The sequence below is a fragment of the Phallusia mammillata genome, chromosome 2, assembly GCF_965637545.1.
Source record: "Phallusia mammillata chromosome 2, kaPhaMamm4.hap1.1, whole genome shotgun sequence".
In the NCBI taxonomy this organism is placed as follows: Eukaryota; Metazoa; Chordata; class Ascidiacea; order Phlebobranchia; family Ascidiidae; genus Phallusia; species Phallusia mammillata.
Window position 1 is genome coordinate 11673860 of NC_137253.1, and position 21303 is coordinate 11695162.

The window sequence follows — 21303 nt, forward strand, 5'->3', positions numbered from 1 at the left end:
TAAAATTAACAAACGTCTTCAAAACACTCTGAAAACATGGTGTCGTTGCGTTTTCTATTTTGCGACCCATTAGTTTTATACCTTACTTTCACTTTTGTAATCAGACTAGAGACAATATAGTTACCTACATTTTTCTTTAATTGTCAGAATAGCTCTATAAATTTGATTTTTCCTTTTGTTATTTTGTCAAAGTTGGATCACAGCATTCGAGAGAGACCGTATTTCACATTTTTGTGTGCCGTAGATTTAATTTGGCGTGGTGTTATCATATCAAAACCGTATACAAACTAGATTTTTACGTTTGAAACTCAAGTTAGGTTTTGTAGGTGCTTGTCTTAGAATTCAGCAAAAAAATTTTTGATGCCATTCTATAGCCTATAGTTATTGTTCATCAATTACATCATTGTAGCATAGGCTGTGTTCTTACCGTTGTTTCCGCCGCAAAAGGCTTTCTGATCGTGTTCGAAAAGGCATGAGCAACCGCTTGCAAGCCCCCACCCACAGACAGCCAACAGCGCTAAGAGAACAATCTTAACCATTTCGTATGTTTATGGACACCAAAATCCCTAAACAACCTGACAACATTGAAATGTTTTCGGTTATTAAATTCGCCAAAAATAGGTTATTTACTTAGAATATGTTTTCAGTTGGGCCTATTTGCAGCATATAGAATTATAATTGAGCGTTACCTGATGGTGTTACGTTGCGATTTAGGTAAAAATTTACCGTACAAAATTATTAAAATAACAACCTACGCAACTGAAATCATTATAACAACGAATAAGGTAGCATGTAAAACCCGAAACATAATCCCTAACGGCAAAATAGCACTACTTCGGCAAAGCAACCTTTACTCTAACTATAATTTTGCCTGTTGCTATTTCAAGACCCAAGATGCGTAATTTTTAGACATTACAGATCAGTAAGGTAATAATACAAGCTGCTTAATATGCGGTCGACTATGCTGTCATCAATTCATCGTTTCCTGTCTCTGGAGTTTATTTAAGCTTCCGAAATGCAAGGACATTTAAACAGTGCCGAGGCACGTCTTGAAAACATAAACCATGGACTATTCTTTTCGTTCGGTGCCGTTTTCACATTCACGGAAAGTCCCTATACTTTTCTTTTCTTGTTGCCAAAGATTGTAGAAACACACACTTTTTAAATTACTGAACAGTTTTTAAAACCAATTTATTTATATACAAACAAACTATAAAACACGAAGTATTCATCAAGAACCCTGACAAAGGTTTGTGCTTATTCGATATCGTCCTAAGTCGTACTCTTATAGAGCTGGTGCATAACTAGAATGAAAGCAGTTTTTAATGACACACCCGTTAAATCGAAATTCCCCATTCGTGACTTTCCAAGCCTTGTTTAATCACCCAAGGCAATTTGTGGGAAATTACAAGCGATTCTACGAACGTCGACGCATCACAACAACGCTAAGTTGCGAATTAATCTTGTGTTAAAAGCTTGGAGTAAACGCTCGGAGATAAATTTAACTTATTTTCGGAATGCGACCGATTGAAGCCCACGTCAAAGCATAAGTCTGTATGACTTAATTATATAATTGCGCCTAATTGCGGAATACGGAAAAGTTGGTCGTCTTTGATTTGATGCATCATGTACCTTAAAACAGATTTCTCGTAAACGGTTAAAATAAAACGACAAGACTCTCGGAATCCCAATTAAAATGCTCCAAGTGATGATTCATTTATAAATAATGACTTTAAAGGCAAAAGATGTCTGATATTGACCAGAATGTAATCCTAAAAAAATATTGATGTTGTTTTCGTGAAGATGTATAGCATTGTAATGTAGCTAACAACCTATACACATAGCATGCACACGTCACTTAATTGCAGCTAGTTGCAAGTTGGTAAATTGTGCACATCTGCTGGACACATTTTGTTAATTTTTAGCTTGTGACGTAAAATTGCTTGTCTATTTGGCGAAAAGATCATTCTATTTTTAGCTTTTATATGATAAATGAGCCACGTATAAAAGGATTTCTGGTGGCACGTTTCATAATTGGCAGCAAATTGTTGCACCCTTTGCAGTTTGTGCAGCGTTCAACATGACCCACGTAATTGCCTTGTTTAACCAAATAGAGAAGATTTAGATTTTTATACAAACTACCGTTTTTTGTGCTTTGCTATAGGTTACATCAGAAAAGCTAAATGCTACTGCAGTAGTCTCTAAATAGGCTAAATCTAAAGCCTGAACCACGGATAAAATAGTGTTAATTTACTGTTTTTGTGCATAAAAGTTACGAATTGGATAATTATTGAAATGACTTACGATTTTTAAGCAGAGACCAGTAATATAATTTTAATCAGTACTATTTTCCCGACACTGCACAGCATCGAACTAAGTCATCGCGGAGAAAGCACCAAAAAATACCCATGTTGTTGTTTTTGGTGCAGATGGTCTTTAACATTCCATTTGACGACTTTATGCGTCTGGCCACAATTGGCTTAACACAAACCCACCATCTATACACCTAACAATTATTTTTTATTTTACCCGTAACATTCCTTGTTCTTACAGCAGACACAATTCTAGGATCGCCCATGCAGGCTGAGTTGCAGGGGCATGTTTGTTTTATAATGACGTATGATGCAAACTACGTCAAGAGTTTCAGTTTTCGCAGAAGTAAAGACTGTTGTAGAGCAGTTTGAATGTTTGACTTTGAAATTAAGTTGAATGTTTTTTTACCATGCAAGCTTACTGGTATGGTTGTGTTAATTCAAAGAACATTAACGTTTAGACCTGGTATTTATTTGAAAAGCAGAGGTTGTCAGGAATAATTCTATACCGCGACAACATGACACATATTTTCCCACTTCAATTGCAGATACTTCTGCGTTAACATAATGTTTCTTGTAAGCAAAATAACATCAATGTTACAGACAAGATAGCAACTAACGTGGGAAATTTTTTGTCATGTTAGAATTCCTGACAATTTGGGTAGATGCCAGAGTTTAAGAGAGAGACATCAAGCAACCAATCTCAGATGCCGAGATGTAAACGGAGGCAAAAGGTGACTATGAAGTATTATATTACAGTATTATATTTATATTATTATAGAACTTTAAAAAGATGAAAGGTAGGCACAATATTAAAGGACATGAAAAATCAGTACAGATGGGAGTTGACACAGGTTTTATACACATAATACCCTGTGCACAACATGTTGCCCTTTTTATTTTGTTGGACTTTCATTTGACTCATTTGAGAATCAAGAAAAATATATGAGAGAACAAAAATTGCAGGTACATAGAAAGTATGTGGCCGCTGACCAAAAGCTAATTACCACCAAGAGTGTAAAGTTTCCACCAGATATTCTTATGGTGGTAAGCTAGACCGCCCTGTGGTGGAATTTGTGGACCACCAATTTTTGTGGACTTTCTACCTTATTATTGTAAGGCAGGCACAGCTTGTGAATAATAATTTTTGGAATATTGTAATTGGGAAAAAATTCTACTAGGCGTAGGCCTAATACGAATTTCAGTATGGGACAACCGAGTAAAAAAGTGTTTCAAGATTCCGGACTGTTCGTACCAGCGGCACCGGTAGAAGAGGGAAAAGCAAGTAGTTGTCAACCTTTCATAAGATTTCAGGTCTTTTTTATCGCAGTACTTCTTCTTGTTGCCCTTAACAAGAAAAGATTTAGTCATTTACTTGAAATCCAAGGATTGCTGTCAAATGATTATTATGTATAAAGCAAGGCTGGTGCGCATTATATATAATGTATATATACATGTTGTGTATCCCTCGCTAAACAGAATAATCGTACTTGACCTGTCACGGATAAAGGTTGATTCCCCTTGGTTGAAAGACTAAATTAGGCGTTTGTTACAGCACTGCTAAAAACATTAAAGTGAGTCACAAGGGGCGAGTGCATAACATAAAATTCAAACATATTTGAAAATCAACCTACTAACGCGGTGTAAAACAAACAAGCAGTTGTTCAAGTTTGTGCGATGGATCAAAATTGAAAAAAGAGGCAAATTTAGAACGTTAAAATTCCCACCTGGCAGTTGTTGTAATTGCTGTTGCAAATTGTGCAGCGATTACAAGCGGCGGGGTAAATCCAGTTCAGCAGAATTCTAGCAAAGTTCTTCTCTCCGATTGTTTTTTGGGTCCAATCGTCGATGTTGTCGCACAAATTCATCCAAAATCGCCCCATGTACATGTTTCCTTTGAATGGCAATAAACAGCAGAATTAAAAAAACATTTTGAAGTGTTATGGCCAAGACTGAGTTGCGAAACATGGCGAAGTAAGCTCTGTGTCGTGGGACGATGTTTTTTTTTTTACAAAATAGAAGATTGGAAAGTGTTGTCAGATTTTCACTAGTTGCTATCTTCTTTCTTAATTGCAAAAGACGTTAAGAAAACTCCATTGGTCGGTGCACGCGGTCCTTGAACATTCCCAAAGTTATTGCTTAGAACTTTACCTCCAATGATAGCATAGGTATTGTGGGGTTGTAATGTGACACCACACCCTGCACCGCTAATGACGGAATAAATGTATCTTAATGGAACGTCGTATTTCTTTTGGTACACCTGCAGAACAAATATAAATCAGATCCAACTGTAACTGCAGAAATTAAGGCAAAACCCACTTTAACTTGTGAGATTTCATATTTGTAAGTCCTCTGCGAATTCAGATTCACAACACTTCGGTGGTTCACTCTGAATTCAAATGCTGGGGAACAAAATTAAGTGTTATCTTCATACCCTACCCTTGAAGAGTTAGGGGTCACCAAAGTTAAATACCAATTAAGTAACAGTTATTGTTACGGACAGTGTTGCATGTGTTTACAAACATTCGGTTTCTTGCCCCTGAAAGTTGTTGGACGAAATCTAATGGCATTAATTAACGTGTAACTTTTGGATTTTATTTGAACACAGGTTGTGCACCAAAGGGCACATTTTTTGGAAATCTGACCCGTTTTATGGGTCGTGATTTAAATTTACATATATGATGTGTGACAAAGAATAAAGCAACCCAAAACGGTCTGAATTTCCTAAGACCTGATAGTTACGTGTGGACCAAAACAAGTTTGGAGGCCACAGTTGTATCTATATGCTGCTGGACAAGCAAACACGTTGGACCAGAGCGGCAAGTCTGTCCTATAGTTTTTAAGTCACGTTCGGTTTCGGGCTAATTGTATTGAATAAAATGATCTTGAGTCTGACTTTGCACTCGGTCTCATTTAAGTTGCACTTCCACCAACTCGGATTCGGACCGGGTTCCAGACTCCGGTTTGCCTAGTTTTAGGCACGCTTACAACTTTGCATTGAAGGTTTAGGTTTCAACTTTACAACTTTGAAGGCTTCAACTTTACAACTTTGAAGGTTTCAACTTTACACCTTTGCATTGAATTAATTTGCAGTTGAGTATTTTTGACCCGTGTTGAGTGCCGGAGACTAAAAAGATTGGAAGACCATGATCTTATCACTATTTAGGGGTTTATTTAACTTGGCGTATAGTATTATCATATCAAAACGGTAAAAATTCTTTATTTACGTTTGAAACTAAAGTTCGGTTTTGTAAGTCCTTGTCTTAAAAATCAAAATGCTGTTTTCTAGTACGGTACTATAGCCTAGTTATTGTTTATCAATTACACCAATAGCATAGGTTCTTACCGTGGTTTCCGGCACAGAAGGCTTCCTGATCGTGTGGGTAACGGCATGAGCAACCGCTTGCCAGCTTCCATCCCCAAACAGCCAATAGCGTTAAAAGAACAATCTTAACCATTTTATACTATTTTTTTGTAAGTTAAGCACCAAAAGGTCTAATAAAACAACTACATGAAGCTTTATAGTATATGAAGTATTGCAATCAGTTCATAATAAACAAACTTTAATAACAAAACTTATCCAAAATCCAACCCCCTCCGAATAGGCCCTGTTCGATACTGTTCCATACTTTTTCCAGAACTAAGTTCAGACCTGGAATGAGAGATATTTTCATTGACACCACGGTTAAATGTCTGCATCAAAATGTCACATTCGTGACTTTCCAAGCCATGTTGAATCACCCAAGGAAATGACAGTCGATTCTACGAATGTCAACGCATCACGACAACGACAAGTTGTACATTAATCTTGTATTAAAAGCAGAGAGTAAAATTGATTTTATGTATTATGTAGGCTACCTTAAAACAGAATTCTTGTAAAAACATTAAATGAAACAACAAGACTTAATGGAATTCAAATTGAAATGTTCCCAAGGATAAGTCGTTTGTAAATAATGACTTTAGTTGCAAAACATGTCTGATATTGACCTGAATATAATCTTAAAACAAATTTATTGATGTTGGTTTCGTGAAGATGTAACATGTTGCAGAAAAAACGTACACATATAACGTTGCATAAATGCAGCTCGTTACAAGTTGATGAGTTGTGGATGTCTACTGGCCGCGTTTTGTTCATTTCTGGCTTGTGACCTATAAAAGTTATTCCATTTTTAGTTTTTGTGCAGCAAAATAGCCACGTTCGAAGACGCTTTGGGGGGCACGTTTTGTCATTTGGACCAAATTTGTTGCACTCTTTTTAGTTTGTGCAGCATTCAACATGATTTATGCAATTGCGTTGTTACATCAATTACCGTTTTTAGCGTGAACGTTAAAAACAATCCCAAATTTACAGTATAGTTTTCCTTTTTCCGAAAAGAACGATTTGAGATTTTTGACATTTTGTTTTTAATCATGGCAAAATTGATGTTTTGTAAACGTTTGCAATAGACTAAGCCCGTAATATAAGTTACTAAAAAATGTTTCAAACTCTTTGTTTACGCAAACCTCGCATGCGACTTTTTGTTGCTTTGACGGTTTAATATCAACTGAAAGTGAATCAGTCCTTATCAACAGAAATTTAATCACCATTTGTAACGACCGCTAGGTGCGCAGCCTGGCCCTGCGCCGTTCGTCACACTAGATAACCCTTTTTGTAAAACGCGCCCGTCCTACAGCCTGTCCTCCAAGACGACCCACTCTTGCATTTGCAACGAATGTTCTTTTTTGGCGATAAAAGGCAACGCTGACGAATAAACCAAGACGACAACGTCAATAGCAACGGCAACGGTTTTTCTGTAACCACAAATAACATACATAAGCCAGACGTACACATTATGACGTCATAGCGACAATCACACAATAAGCAGTTTTAACAGTACACACAGGTCTTACTTAAATCCACGTTAATCAGTCACATTTTACATTAAAATTACTTACAATTACTCATAACAAGTCAAGTTACTGTTAAAATACACATTAACACAAGTTAAACACAAATCAAGTAAGAACATAAAACATACCAACTGTTGGGTAACCAGGGCTTTACTAGCACGCGGCTAGAGGTTCCACAACTGACAATTCAGCATTTTAGCTATTGCTCTTAACATTTACAGTTTCACTATAAACAAAATAGTCACTAGAAATTAGGATAAATTCACTTAAATTGACTGCAAACCTAGCAACTAACGCAGCTCACAAAAACGTGGCGTTCAAAGCACATGCTCTGTCGCGGATGAATATTTCAATACGTCACGAATAAAGGAGAACTTAAATCAGCCAAGCGGAACAATTAATTCTCGCTGTAACATACCCCCCGACGATGTGCGAACCCATGAGAACATCTTTACACCACACTAACAGCGAGAAAGGTAAACGTAACGAACAAACAAAACACTTTAAGCCTTCATAATCAAACACAACTTCGCGATCGGTCGTTTGAACGATCCAACGTGCGTTTTAACCAAAGCACTTCGCACAAACCCGGACTTATCCGGGTACGTTTCCACGATTCTTCCGGTGAGCCATTTTCCTCGTGGTGCCGAGTTGTCGACCAACAGGACCAGATCACCAACGTCGAGGTTCTCTTCGGGAAATTGCCATTTCTGACGCGTCTGTAGCGTCAGCAGGTACTCATTTGTCCATCGGACCCAAAACTGGTCGGCCAAGTACTGGACCTGGCGCCAGTGTCGTCGAACGTAGTTGTCTTCCTTCACAAATACTCCGGGTGGCGAGATATCATGTCGCCCAATTAAAAGCAGGTGGTTCGGTGTCAGAGGCTCTCTGTCGGCAGGATCAAGACTGATGGGAGTCAAGGGCCTCGAGTTTAGGATGAACTCGACCTCAACAAGCAGCGTACTCAGCGTCTCGTCAGAAGGCACTTGCTGTCCCAACAATACATTCAAGATCTTGCGCACCGAACGAATTAGACGTTCCCAGACGCCACCCATGTGACTGGCAGCAGGTGGGTTAAATGACCAGTCGACGCCCCACTGGCGAAGACGTTCTTCGATGTGAGTTTGATTCCATTTTTCAAGAGACTCGCGCAGTATGCGCTCAGCGCCGACGAAGTTCGTTCCATTATCACTGAAAATGCGCTTGGGCTTTCCGCGTCTTCCAATAAACCTTCGGAAAGCGTCAATAAATGAGTCGGTAGAAAGCGAGTGCGCTACTTCCAAATGCACAGCACGCACGGTCATACACGTGAAGATGCAACCGTATCGTTTGACTTCGCTTCTTCCTTGTTTCACGAGTATGGGTCCAAAGTAATCCACACCCACAGACGAAAACGGTGGCTCACCCGGAGTCGTGCGCTCAACAGGTAAGTCGGCCATCATTTGTTTCGAGACTGAAGCATTTCTTCTTCGACAAAACACACAGTTTCCAAGGATTCTTCTTACCGCTACAACCTCGCACAATCCAATATCTCTGACGAACAATTGCCCAAGTGTGCGACATTCCGGAATGGCAAACATTAGCGTGTGTCTCGCGAATAATCAAAGTAGTAATGTGATGTGCGTTTGGGAGAATCATCGGGTGTTTAATTTCAAAGGGGATCGGTGCCCTTTCCAGACGGTCACCCACTCGCAACACACCATCAATCAAAACAGGATTCAGTCTGTGAAGAGCCTTTGAGGGCAGTTTCTTCAAGACTTTCTTCTTTCCGCCGCGTTCTAAGTCTTCACACTTACACAAGGCGTCTATTTCTTCAGAAAACTGTCTTCCTTGAACATATTTGACAATCGCTAGCTCAGCCCTTTCAAGATCAGCGACAGTCAGCTTTTTTGACAGCTTGTGGTTCTTTCGATATCGCAGATAGTCAACAAACCGCTGGAGCCAAGCAACTGCCTTCTTTAATCTTTTCCATGAAGAGTAGCGACAAATTAAATCATCAAACAAACACTGCTCCTCTGCAACATGCACAGCCAACATTTTCTTTGGTTTTAGGTTTAAATATTCCTCGGGAACATCTTTGGTATTCACAGGATTCGTAGGCCAGTGACGTTCATCGCTGCCTAAAAACGAAGGTCCGGTGAACCAACGCTTGTTTTGGAGAAAAACCTTTACAGTACACCCACGAGATGCGTCATCAGCTGGGTTTAGTGCAGTAGGAACATGCTTCCACTGCGACGCGTCGGATCCTTCCTCAATTTTTGCCAGTCGGTTGGCGAAAAAGGTACAAAAACGCTTATTTACGTTGTAAATGGATTGCAGAACTGCAGTTGAATCGGTCCAAAACACGGATCGTCCGATATCCAAGTCAAGTTCCTGCCTTAAAACTTGGTCCATCTTGACAGCAAGAGTAGCTGCGGTCAATTCCAATCTGGGAATAGACACCATCTTCAAAGGCGCAAGACGGGCCTTTCCAGTAACAAAAGAACAATGCACATTGCCTTGTTCATCCACTGTTCGCAAGTATGCGACTGTTCCGTATCCACAGGAAGACGCATCTGCGAAATGATGCAGCTCGTGCGTCTTGACTTCAAGTCCAGTGGTCTGAAAACACCTTTTAATCTTAATTTCTGATAGACCTGGAAGCTCAGAAATCCATGCGTTCCATCTCTTTTCTATATCCGGTGGAACTTCCTGATCCCAGCCATAATTTTCTTTGCAAAGCTCCTGCAAAAGCTTTCGCGCATGTAATATTACAGGCGCAACGAAACCCAGGGGATCGAACAAGGAGCGGACCACGGAAAGTATTCCTCTCCTCGTTACAGGCTTCTTTTTGACCTTTACGTCAAATTCAAACACGTCGGAGCGAAAATTCCACAACACTCCAAGCACACGTTCCATGTGCTTTACATCAACATTTAATATAATGGACTGTACAGATCTATCTTCGGTTGGGACTGACGACAACACACGCTCGCTGTTGCTCACCCATTTTCTGAGCCGAAATCCTCCGAGCTGCAACAATTCACGCAACTCTCCAGCCAATTTGATTGCATCGTCTTCGTTCCTTACGGACTTCAAACAATCGTCCACGTAGAAGTTTTGTTTCACTGTCGAAACCGCTTCAGAACTGAATTTCTCCTGGTTATCTTCAGCAGTTTTCTGCAAACAGTACCCAGCACAGCAAGGAGACGAGGCTGCACCAAATATGTGCACCAGCATCTGGTAATCAACGGGTTCTTGCGATAAATCGCCTTCAGGCCACCAAACGAATCTTAGTGCAGATGTATCGATCGGATCAACCTTTACCTGGTGAAACATCGCTTCTACATCGGCGACAAAAGCAACTGGTTCCTGGCGAAATCGGACAAGCGTCCCAAAAAGACTGTTGAGTAAATCTGGGCCTTGCAAAAGCTGGTCATTCAGCGAAATATTATGATATCTGGCGGCGCAGTCAAAGACGACCCTCACCTTTCCAGGTTTCTGCGGGTGTACAACCGGGTGATGCGGCAGGTACCAAACAGCGCCATCTTCCGGCTCCTTGTCGTCGCCCTTTAAACGTCTGGCATAACCCTCGTTCAAGTAGGTATCCAACGTTTGCTTGTACTTCTCATGCAGCTGCGAATCAGTTTCCAATCGCCGTTTTAAGTATGACAAACGCTTCATTGCCATAGCACGGTTATTTGGCAAGTTTGGAGCACCTGGTCTCCATGGCAATCGCAGTTGGTAGTGTCCGTCATGACACTTCACTGAGCTTTCCATCTGCTTCAATGCGTATCTGTCTTCTTTCGACAGTGTCGTTCTGGGTGATAACGCGGTTTGGCCAAAGTCGCTTTCCCACATGCATTTTATCTGTTGGTGCAACGTTTCGTCCTGCGAGGTTACAAAATTCACCCGTATCTGTGAACTTCTTGAACCATTACTATGACAAGGACCTACAAGCGACCAACCGAGCATAGAACGCACGGCACTTGGCTCCTTTCTTCCGCCTCTTCGTTCATCATTTATCCAGAACACCTCGGGAACGTTCGCTCCAATCAGCAACATGACTTCCCTATGGGACAAGACAGGAAACTCTAAATTACGCAAGTGAGGCCATCGCCAAAGCGACCCTTCCGGTATTCTGTTTGGGGAGACTGGCAAACTGTCCACGCTCAAAACGTCGTTTAATCGTACGGATTGCTTCCCGTCGAGCGACGCCACCATTAAATCGACGGCCAAACCTTCTCTTCTCTGTGACCTATCACTGACAGTGGTCAAGGAGTACGTTGTCTTTCTCCCCCCGACGTCCAGCTGCTCGATCAGTCGTTTGTCACACAAGGTTGTAGTCGATCCTTGGTCCAAAAAGGCGTAAGTTTCCAGTTTTCTGCCATTACTGGCTGTAACCTTTACCGGCACTATGTTAAGGTACACACTCTCTGCTTGAGTGCTCATGCAAGTCCAGGTGACAGTTGCATTTGATGATGTGGGTTTCTCTTCTGAGGCCTGCGTAGACGCTTCGCGTACGGGTGCAGTTGAAGAAGTCTTCCATTCTGTCCAGTGCAGAAGATTGTGATGCTTTCCACGGCATCCGCCGATGGTGCAAGTGCTTGGTAAACTACATGTTCTTGCTATATGACCCTTTACGAAACAATTGTCACACAGCCGAACTTGACGCAGAAACTTTCTTCGCTCTACGAAGGTTTTCCGTTTGAACACGTCGCAATTGCCAAGGTCGTGTGATTTACTGCACAAGGGACACCCCTGCTTCTGAGGACTCGGTTCAGCCTTACGCTCGTTTCCCGGAGCAACCGATGTCGCATGAGTCGATGCTCTTGTCCTCGTCGTAGGAGATTTGCTGCGCCTTTTCTGCGCATCTCTGTCCTTCCGAGGACCCAACACTCGACCAAACATCGTGGTTCCAATGTACGCTTCCTTCTTAACGAATTCAACAAGGTGACAGAAACGAGGCTCTTCCCCATTCCTTTCGATTTTAGCTGCATGTCTTCTCCATTGACTTTGCAGTGCAAACGGCAACCGCTCTATTATATTCAGCATATTTTCAAAATTGTTGATGTCTGCGAAGTATCCCAGATGAGTCAGGGTCACTAGACACTCTTCTAATGCCTGTGCTAGATCTATCAGTCCGTCAGTATCATCGGATTTCAGATAAGGCCAGTGACTTAGCTTATCCACGTACGCACGTGCGACTATGATAGGACGTCCATACCGCTCGAATAACAACTCGCGAGCCCTTCGGTAACCTTCCGGAGGATCAAGGCCAATGCAAAAGGCAATCATTGCATGTGCTTCTTTTCGACAGTATTGGATGAGATAATTAAGCTTCACACTGTCGCTGTCTACACGTCGACCAATATTTTCGTCAAAGCTTATCATGAAACGCGTGTACATTAGCGGATCACCTTCAAAATACAACAGCTGTGGTCTGGGAAGCTCCATCCCTGCCTTCAAGACTGCAGCAACACGACACAGGTCACTCACCTCCGGCTCATGATTCAGCACTTCCGTTTTTGGTTTAGGTTCACAACGCGAGGACGAACTGTCCATTACCTTTGCTTCTGAGCTGCTTTCGTTAGTATTGCCGGACTCTGGTGCTTGCTTTTCCTCTTTTACTACTTCGGGTTTGGTCTCAGGTGAGAAGAGGACTGGTACTTCAACTTGCTTCTCTGGCTGAAATCCAGCAAAACATGACCCAGATGAAGACGTCTTTTCCCATAAATCAGCTTCCACTGTGGCAGCTTTTATCTTATGATCAGCTTCGAGAATTTTTAATTGATTTTCAGAGGATTTAAGTAAACTTTCTGCTTCCATCTTTTTCTGCAGAAACTCCTTTTCCAGAAGTGCGACCTCTTTTCTCACGCGCGCTTCAGTACGTTTGCAACTCGACCTCGAGCTAGCATATGAACCAGTCTTGCTTCTAGAACCAAAATCGCTGACAGACGGTTCCTTGCTTGAGTGTTCAGGCGGTTTGGAACGCCTTACTTCCTCTAACCATTCTTCTGTGCGCGCATCAAATTCTTGCTTGCCACTTCGCAAACTTGAGAGCGCAGCATTAATTTTTCTTCTATCTTTTTTCTTTTTAACAAAATCCAGCCGTGTTGTATGTTTGCCAACACATTGGTCGTACAGGAAATCAATGGCTGAAGTCTTCTCTTTTAACTGTTGCACATTCGAGGAATCAATCATTATTTCCTCTGCATCTTGATATGCCAAGTTCAGTCGTTTAATTAAATTGTCAAGAGTGTGTTGGGATTCAACCATCTTAATTTCTCCAAAGTCAGCAGTGAAAACTTTTTCTTTCAACGACTTTCGTGAGTTGAAAAACTTTATTTTTCAACGATTTCCGTAGATTGAACACTTTGTTTTCAATCAGTTGAAAAACTTTATTTTTCAACAGTTTTTCCGTGAGTTGAAAAACTTTAATGTAACGACCGCTAGGTGCGCAGCCTGGCCCTGCGCCGTTCGTCACACTAGATAACCCTTTTTGTAAAACGCGCCCGTCCTACAGCCTGTCCTCCAAGACGACCCACTCTTGCATTTGCAACGAATGTTCTTTTTTGGCGATAAAAGGCAACGCTGACGAATAAACCAAGACGACAACGTCAATAGCAACGGCAACGGTTTTTCTGTAACCACAAATAACATACATAAGCCAGACGTACACATTATGACGTCATAGCGACAATCACACAATAAGCAGTTTTAACAGTACACACAGGTCTTACTTAAATCCACGTTAATCAGTCACATTTTACATTAAAATTACTTACAATTACTCATAACAAGTCAAGTTACTGTTAAAATACACATTAACACAAGTTAAACACAAATCAAGTAAGAACATAAAACATACCAACTGTTGGGTAACCAGGGCTTTACTAGCACGCGGCTAGAGGTTCCACAACTGACAATTCAGCATTTTAGCTATTGCTCTTAACATTTACAGTTTCACTATAAACAAAATAGTCACTAGAAATTAGGATAAATTCACTTAAATTGACTGCAAACCTAGCAACTAACGCAGCTCACAAAAACGTGGCGTTCAAAGCACATGCTCTGTCGCGGATGAATATTTCAATACGTCACGAATAAAGGAGAACTTAAATCAGCCAAGCGGAACAATTAATTCTCGCTGTAACACCATTATTTGTTTTTTTTGCAAAGCATGGGAACCGCAATAGTCTTTGAAAACATTATTTCCGCGTAGTAATAGGTTTTAGTCGCCATCTTGCGGAATTATTATTTGATTTTTGCGTACGCATGCTGCGTTTTTGGTTTTAGTCAGAAAGAAAAGAAGGAATTTCCTTTTCTTAGCTAAACAAACGTTACGTCCATCAGTTCTGAATAACAAAGAGAGTATTTTGTCTTCTATGATAGGAAAAATTCCTATCAGCCAAAGTATAATACTACAAAATGATGCTAATATCACGTATATTTGGTTTCACTTTTATTTGAACATTTTGTATCGTATGCAGCAAACTTCAGCACTCCTACGTACAAGCAAAAATACTGAAAATTGCGTGTTAGTTTGAAAACGTTGTAGTAATGCTACAAGCATTTCGTGTTATCACAATGCAACAGTTTTAGCAAAACAACGTTTTGCGCCAGAAGCTCACGTGAAATCAAAGTATATTTACACACGATTTTGGCTTTATACTCTTCTTGTCGGGCATATAGGTCATGGTTTTGGCCATGTTATAAAAGCAGGTTAAAACGCATAAAAGCAATAAAATCAGTAACACAATTTAATGTAAAAAGGCACAAGGTTATATCTTCTCCGCTTTTTAACTTAAGCAGTCATCGCCAACTCCATGTAAGCCATGATTCCGCCGGCAACAAGGGCAAAGGGAAAGGAGGCCCAACCAAGACCAAAGGAGTAACCCCAAGCAATGGTTCCACTTGAATACGAGAGACTTGTGAAGAGCCCCACGCACGTCAAGCCAAAGAATGCTGTGAAGAGAATGGGATTTTGTTTTGAATGTGAGGCTGCACGGTGGTGTTGTGTTGCAACCGTGAAGTGAGTAATGGTGCCAACATTGGTCGTCGGTGAACGTGTTTAGCGGTGCGTGTTTAAACAAATAGGTCGCTGTTGTTTTGTGACGTTTGTTTACGAAGCGGGGACAGAATCTTTAACGGAGTTCAGCGCCTCCATAAAAAACATTAAAAAAATTGTTTATAACTTAAACTGTAATTATATTGGCGAATAAAAACAGAGGTTCTTATTATTCGGGGTAAATTTGTTCTGTTGGGATAAACTTGACATATTTTGGGGGCAAAATGTAAGTAAACATAAGATAAATCAGACAATACTGTAAAAAATCATCAAAAAATAAAAAAATATAAAGACAATATGTTTCATCACAATGTCAATTCCGCACTTCTGTAACAGAATGTTAATCCAGCATTTGGACTCGCAAACTAATTTGTTAATAAAAAAAACAAAAACAAACATAAAGTGATTCATTTGGGAAAGCGACCGACGGGAAAACAAGGCGTATCAAATAAAGGGCGTAAATTAACGATTTTGAATTTTCCGGTTCGTAAAAGGTTAGTTTATACCCATAACGTTAATCATCACTAACATATCAATTAAAGTTGTGTTGAAAAATGCTTAGACGTCTGCTGAAGATATGCTTTACAAACATACAGACAACCAAATGCAGACAACGCTGTTTTTAGGGCCACCTAGCAGAACAAGGACGTGAATAATCCTGCTTTTGTTGGACGCGAAGTTGTGGACTGGCTTTCAACAACAGCCGAAAGCACGTCACTTTTCAATTTTGTTTTCTAGGTTTTGGGCCACGAAAAGCACGCTTGGCTTAGTCATGTACACAATTACGCGCTGTTACGCTCCTGTTCAGAACGTGACGCATGTTGTTGACGAATTCTGTACAGAATTTCAAGCGCCTAGCTAAAGTTTGATCTAGCGTTAAAGGATCTGGCGCTCCTCGACACGGGTGTGCGATCACGGCTTTTTAACTTAAGGAACTGAAATATGCCCGCGGAAATTGACTGGAATTACCAAAAGACCAAATTGCGTTTTTTTTCACGAATCTTGTGACTACTTTAGAGGTCACTACCAAAGGTCAAAACAAACAAATACTTTCGTATGGTTTCTTTCGATAATGTTATTAACTGGCAAAGCAATGATAAACTGACTATTGTGTGATTTCGCAGCCCAAACAAGTTAAACCTACCTCCCATCAAATACAATGTGGCCATTACGGACGCTCCGATCTTAACTCCAGCGTTTCTAAATGCAATGTTGACAAGGGTGACCACAAAGCCGAGAAACACCATTGTGACAGCCAGCACACCAAATCCACGAACCATTTCTATAAAACAAAAATGGTAAAAATATTGTGAAATATATTCTAAACCTACTTTATGTACATTAATGAACACAAGCAATGGGATACTGTAAAACTTAATCAACGGTCATACACCTGAACAGCTTAATTGCTGACACGGTACAATTAAAATTATACGTTCAATAGAATGTAATTTTGTGGTGTGTAACAAATTATGCTGATGTCTTACCGGTATTCAAATCTGATTTTAAAATACTTACACGTTGTAAAGAGAAAGTACCATATAATCTAAATACAAAACTACGGTACATTCTTCGTTCGTCGACGGTGGGACTTATTAGTTGAACAATTCTGCAAACAAAATAGGTAAAACGCGTTTACCGTAGTTGCGGTAAATCCTGCTCTCGCCAACAGCAAAGTTTTCGCACCCTGATGCATCAGTGCACCTTTGCCATAACCCGGTGTTGGTAGCGCCTAGAAATAAAACCATATTGCTGTTTTACAATTTACAAAACACATTTGAAGCGAACTGCATAAAACAAACATGATTTTACTTATTTTCACAACAACATTGCATGTAACTTATAAGCCCCGCAGCATTTTAAGTGTGCCAGTAAAGAGCATATTACCCTTGTTACCTTATTACCAAAAGTGCGTACGAAAGGAGAAGAAGAATGCCTGATGTTAAATATTGAAATCGTTTGACACAGGTATTAGTGAAAAAGCGGGCGAAACCTTTATTTTCAGTACAGCACAAACTAAGATACAATTTATTCACAGGATTATTTTTAGGTTTTTTCGTACATACACACACAAAAAGGTTTTTGGACACTCCAAACCCAACCTAAATGTATGGGAGTTAACATAGTTTTCAGCAGTTCTTTAGATAATGCAGAAATGTGGCAAAGCCCTCCGAGAGCCACTTGAAACTTACTTTCAACGAGCCAATTGTTGGTGCAGATCGCAACCAAGATGAAAACAAATCCGACCATTCCAAGAAAGGCGGCCACGGCCGATAGAATTACGCTTTTTCCCATCTTTTTTGCTGGTCTGAGTCAAATATTGTTTATGTAATAAATGTACTTTGTGCTGCGATGGTTCTGAAACAAATACAAAACAGATACAATGACATGAATAACATGTAGTAAAAAACTAAGGCACATGTTTAAGGTTTGTAAGACGTATATGAGGTGCTTGTTAATACGTGGGCTCTAATGCCTCTAAAACCAGAATTTACTTTCTGTCGTTTTTTAGTGTAAACGGAACTAATTTGTATCAAACGCTGTCTACCAACGCACAAATACTACCAAAATCTTTTAAATTTTACAGTTACAATATACTCTTAAATGTTCGTATCAAACCACAGCTAAATGTGCATTCTCGTAAAAGACATTTAAACAGTCTTGCGTTTTACTGGTTAATAGCTCAAGTCATAGTTCAACTTTATTGTAACCAAATAAACAAACTTGAACGTTGAAACCAAACCGAGAAAACAGCAACAACTTACCTAGATTCCTGTCAACTAAGTTGGGAACCGCCTTTAAAATCACGTCTTGACCCTGCCTTGTATAACCGGTACAATGGAGTGAAGGACTTTAGAGAAGAGAGCAACACGCTTGACTGCTCAAGCCATGCCCGCAGGACGAAAAACGCCAATCGTCAGACACAGTCAGGTCGTCAGAACTGGTTCACACAATTTCGCCCCAGGTAAAAACAACGTCTATAGAAGAGAACTACTTGATTTGTCTAAACGTGGCTCGTTCGTGCGGTCCATTTGATTTGATGATTTTATGGGACTCCTTGCAATGGTTTTTGCAGTGGTGGGTCTGATTTGTTCAGCCTTGTGATAAAAAGTAGAACGGCTCGTTGCAATACATTTACCGCTCGTTGCTTAAAACCCCACACATTCAACTCAATCGTAACTTATTTTTATAGTGACCTGTCATCTAAAAATCTTGCCTGACGTATGCCTTTTTCAAATATTTTTGTCTGTCCTGTCGCTTTGCAACCATTGTGTTTTTACCGGTCCAAACCGTTTTTAGGAAAGACTGTAAAAATATGTGCAATGAAAGACAACAGTAAAAATTTGCTAAAACGCGAAAAGGGCAAAAATTTTTGAGAAAAACTGGTATGTCTTCTGGTAAACTATGTTGATCTATGGCGCCACCTGGTTTTAAGTCAAACATAGATCTGTAAAATCTGCAACTATGCTACTGAACATCCATTAACATAAGAACTCACATCACAATATTTGAAAATACACAAAAGATATAGGTGGCAAAGAGCACTATTGCCCATTTCATTGCTTGTCAACCCTTCTGTCGCGTCCCAAAACTGGATTGCTTTAATTTTGGTTCGTTTTTCGATTAGTTTGAGAAGCACGAGCGTATTTAATAAAAAACTTGTGAAGTGGTGACAGTTAAGGCTATTTGAGTGTGGCAGGGGTTTTTATAACAAAAACAGCATTAAAACTAAGCCAAAAACTAGTTCCCCACCCTGCCAGAGCCGAAAATAGTAGGCTACTCACGCCAGAGAAGTAGACTTCTAGCCAAATTTATGAGCATCCAATCCCTATATGGCTCAACAAAAATACTTTTTGTTCTTGATGCTTAAATTGTCTTCTTTCAATGCGTGAAATTTTAACAAGCTGAAAAATGTTGGCAATACAAACTCCGTTGAAAAGTCTCTGATCTCATCCGCAAGCATGTGCCTTCGCTCATTCACTTTGGTTTGGATTTTGCGTTCCCAGTTTCTCACTATTGTTTGTTTTGGGTAGCACTAATTTACGGAATGATGAATGGTCGGAATGGTCGGAACGCTCACTAATTTACGGAATGGTCGGAATTGTCGGAATGGAATGAATAGGGCCAAAACTAATTTGATGAATGGTCGGAACGGAATGAACTGTCGGAATAGAATGAACTGTCGGAATGGAATGAATGACGCTGTAAGAGCAGAATGAACTGTCGGAATGAAATGAACGAAGTTGTATGAACAGAGTGAATTGTCGGAATGAAATGAACGAAGCTATAGGAACAGAGTGAACTGTCGGAATGAAATGAACGAAGCTATAGGAACAGAGTGAACTGTCGGAATGAAATGAACGAAGCTGTAGGAACAGAATGAACTGTCGGAATGAAATGAACGAAGCTGTAGGAACAGAATGAACTGTCGGAATGAAATGAACGAAGCTGTATGAACTGAGTGAACTGTCGGAATGAAATGAACGAAGCTATATGAACAGAATGAACTGTCGGAATGAAATCAATGGGGCTGTAGGAACGGAATGAACGTCGGAATCGAATGAATGTTATCGTATGAACGAAACAAAATGAATTTAGATGATTTCAATGTTATATTATTTCCGGCTCGATGTTTGTTAATGATACAATTTACTTGCTCAGTGTTCTTCGGTCAGGCAAATATATTAATCTGAATAAAAGTTTTAACAAAGACTAAGCTTGTCCAAAAACGGCAACCTACGGCCTTTGACTTTCTTAAAAACGAAGCTAGGTTACTTTGGAAAAAATACTTTTTAAGTAAAATAACGTCTCCCAAGTGGATAAATGTTATTTTCAGCACAATCGTTAATCTTCACAAATTGCATAGTCGTGAATTCAACGTAGCGTTGTCTATTTTATTTTTCAAGTGTGTTTGGTTTCGCAAAGTAAGGTAGAGCAAGGATGGCAGTACGGTACAGTACGCAGCGAATTTCATCAAAAACTACGGTACGCGACGAAAGCTGAGGTACGGGTACGGTACTTTACTAGAGCGTACCACCGCACCGTACCACTGTACTGGTACGCATAATACATGTTGAATAAACGGATCATCTTTGAATTTTTTCGAAACTTGAATTTAAATTGTTTATGACATGATTTTATCACAATGTCCCTGTACTACAACAGTACTCAAAAAAGTTTGTGACGTCACTGCTTATTTGTGCTTACGGGCTGACCGCTACGCAAAAGGAGGGTTACGCGTACTGTGGGCGTATTATTAAAACGCGCACATGACAAGAACAGAGATTAACTCGACATTTGTAATTGATTCTCAAGTTAGTTAAAAATCTAGCTAGTGTTGTTGCTGTCTCTTTCGCAGCAATGATTTTAAAAAACATGCTATTGAAAATTACACACTGTCGCTGCATGAGCCCATCGTAGAAAACACATCAACCTTTCATTTCGAATAAGCTGGTTGTAGTGGGGCAGCATGTTTAGAGTTTAGACACTGCTCCTTTAAGTGCATGTCATAAAATGTATCCAACCTAATCCCGATTGGTTTATTTAAAGGTGGGCCTACGGTACGATTTTGCGTACCGTACCTCAAGTAGTTTGATTTCTGACATTTGGCACGGTACGCTCTGCGTAACGAGGTACGTGGTACAGTGGCGTAGGCAGCCAAACATTTTGGGAGAGGCCAAATAATTTGTTTTCTAATACAACTTTTTGCTAACGCTCGGCGTGCTTTTACCAAACACGTGACTTGCCAGACTGTGGTTCGACGGGGCAGCCAAACGCTTTATTGATTTATTCCATGTCTGCATGAATCAAAAAAGCATGGATTTCGGTCTACAACTTGGTGACAAAAGTCATTTTTGGTAATTTATATATTCCTTTGATAGTTGAGAGATGAAACCACAATGATGCGGGACGAAACTACACTAAATTAAAGTTTATCAATGTACAACTTTAAAATTTGGGAGGGGCCATGGCCCCTTTGGTCCCTCCCTGGCTACGCCACTGACGTGGTACGGTCAATGCAATGCGTACCGTACCGTACTGCCATCCTTG

At 40.2% G+C, this 21303-nt stretch overlaps 2 protein-coding genes across 2 annotated transcripts; both read right to left on the reverse strand.

Annotated features, from left to right (window-relative positions):
- Positions 1-7705: 7705 nt before the first annotated feature.
- On the reverse strand, positions 7706-13460 carry LOC145212979 (uncharacterized). The gene is made up of 2 exons (XM_080081224.1): positions 8708-13460; positions 7706-8655 (listed from the first exon to the last, which is right to left on the reverse strand). Exons 1-2 carry the CDS (start codon positions 13458-13460, stop codon positions 7706-7708), a joined length of 5703 nt encoding a protein of 1900 aa, XP_079937350.1.
- Positions 13461-14624: 1164 nt separating this feature from the next.
- On the reverse strand, positions 14625-18422 carry LOC145213863 (uncharacterized). The gene is made up of 5 exons (XM_080082272.1): positions 18018-18422; positions 17445-17610; positions 16892-16984; positions 16397-16534; positions 14625-15149 (listed from the first exon to the last, which is right to left on the reverse strand). Exons 2-5 carry the CDS (start codon positions 17545-17547, stop codon positions 14989-14991), a joined length of 495 nt encoding a protein of 164 aa, XP_079938398.1. The 5' UTR covers positions 17548-17610; positions 18018-18422; the 3' UTR covers positions 14625-14988.
- Positions 18423-21303: the final 2881 nt, after the last annotated feature.

What these genes read in the sequence shown, in the direction of transcription:
- LOC145212979 (XM_080081224.1), bottom strand. Translation starts at nt 13,460, where the DNA reads ATGGTTGAATCCCAACACACTCTTGACAATTTAATTAAACGACTGAAC. An exon ending in GATTGTGCGAGGTTGTAGCG is followed by an intron (nt 8,656 to 8,707) that starts GTAAGAAGAATC and finishes GAAATGCTTCAG; the next exon opens with TCTCGAAACAAATGATGGCC.
- LOC145213863 (XM_080082272.1), bottom strand. Translation starts at nt 17,547, where the DNA reads ATGGGAAAAAGCGTAATTCTATCGGCCGTGGCCGCCTTTCTTGGAATG. An exon ending in CAACAATTGGCTCGTTGAAA is followed by an intron (nt 16,985 to 17,444) that starts GTAAGTTTCAAG and finishes TTTTATTTCTAG; the next exon opens with GCGCTACCAACACCGGGTTA. An exon ending in CAGGATTTACCGCAACTACG is followed by an intron (nt 16,535 to 16,891) that starts GTAAACGCGTTT and finishes TTTGTTTTATAG; the next exon opens with AAATGGTTCGTGGATTTGGT.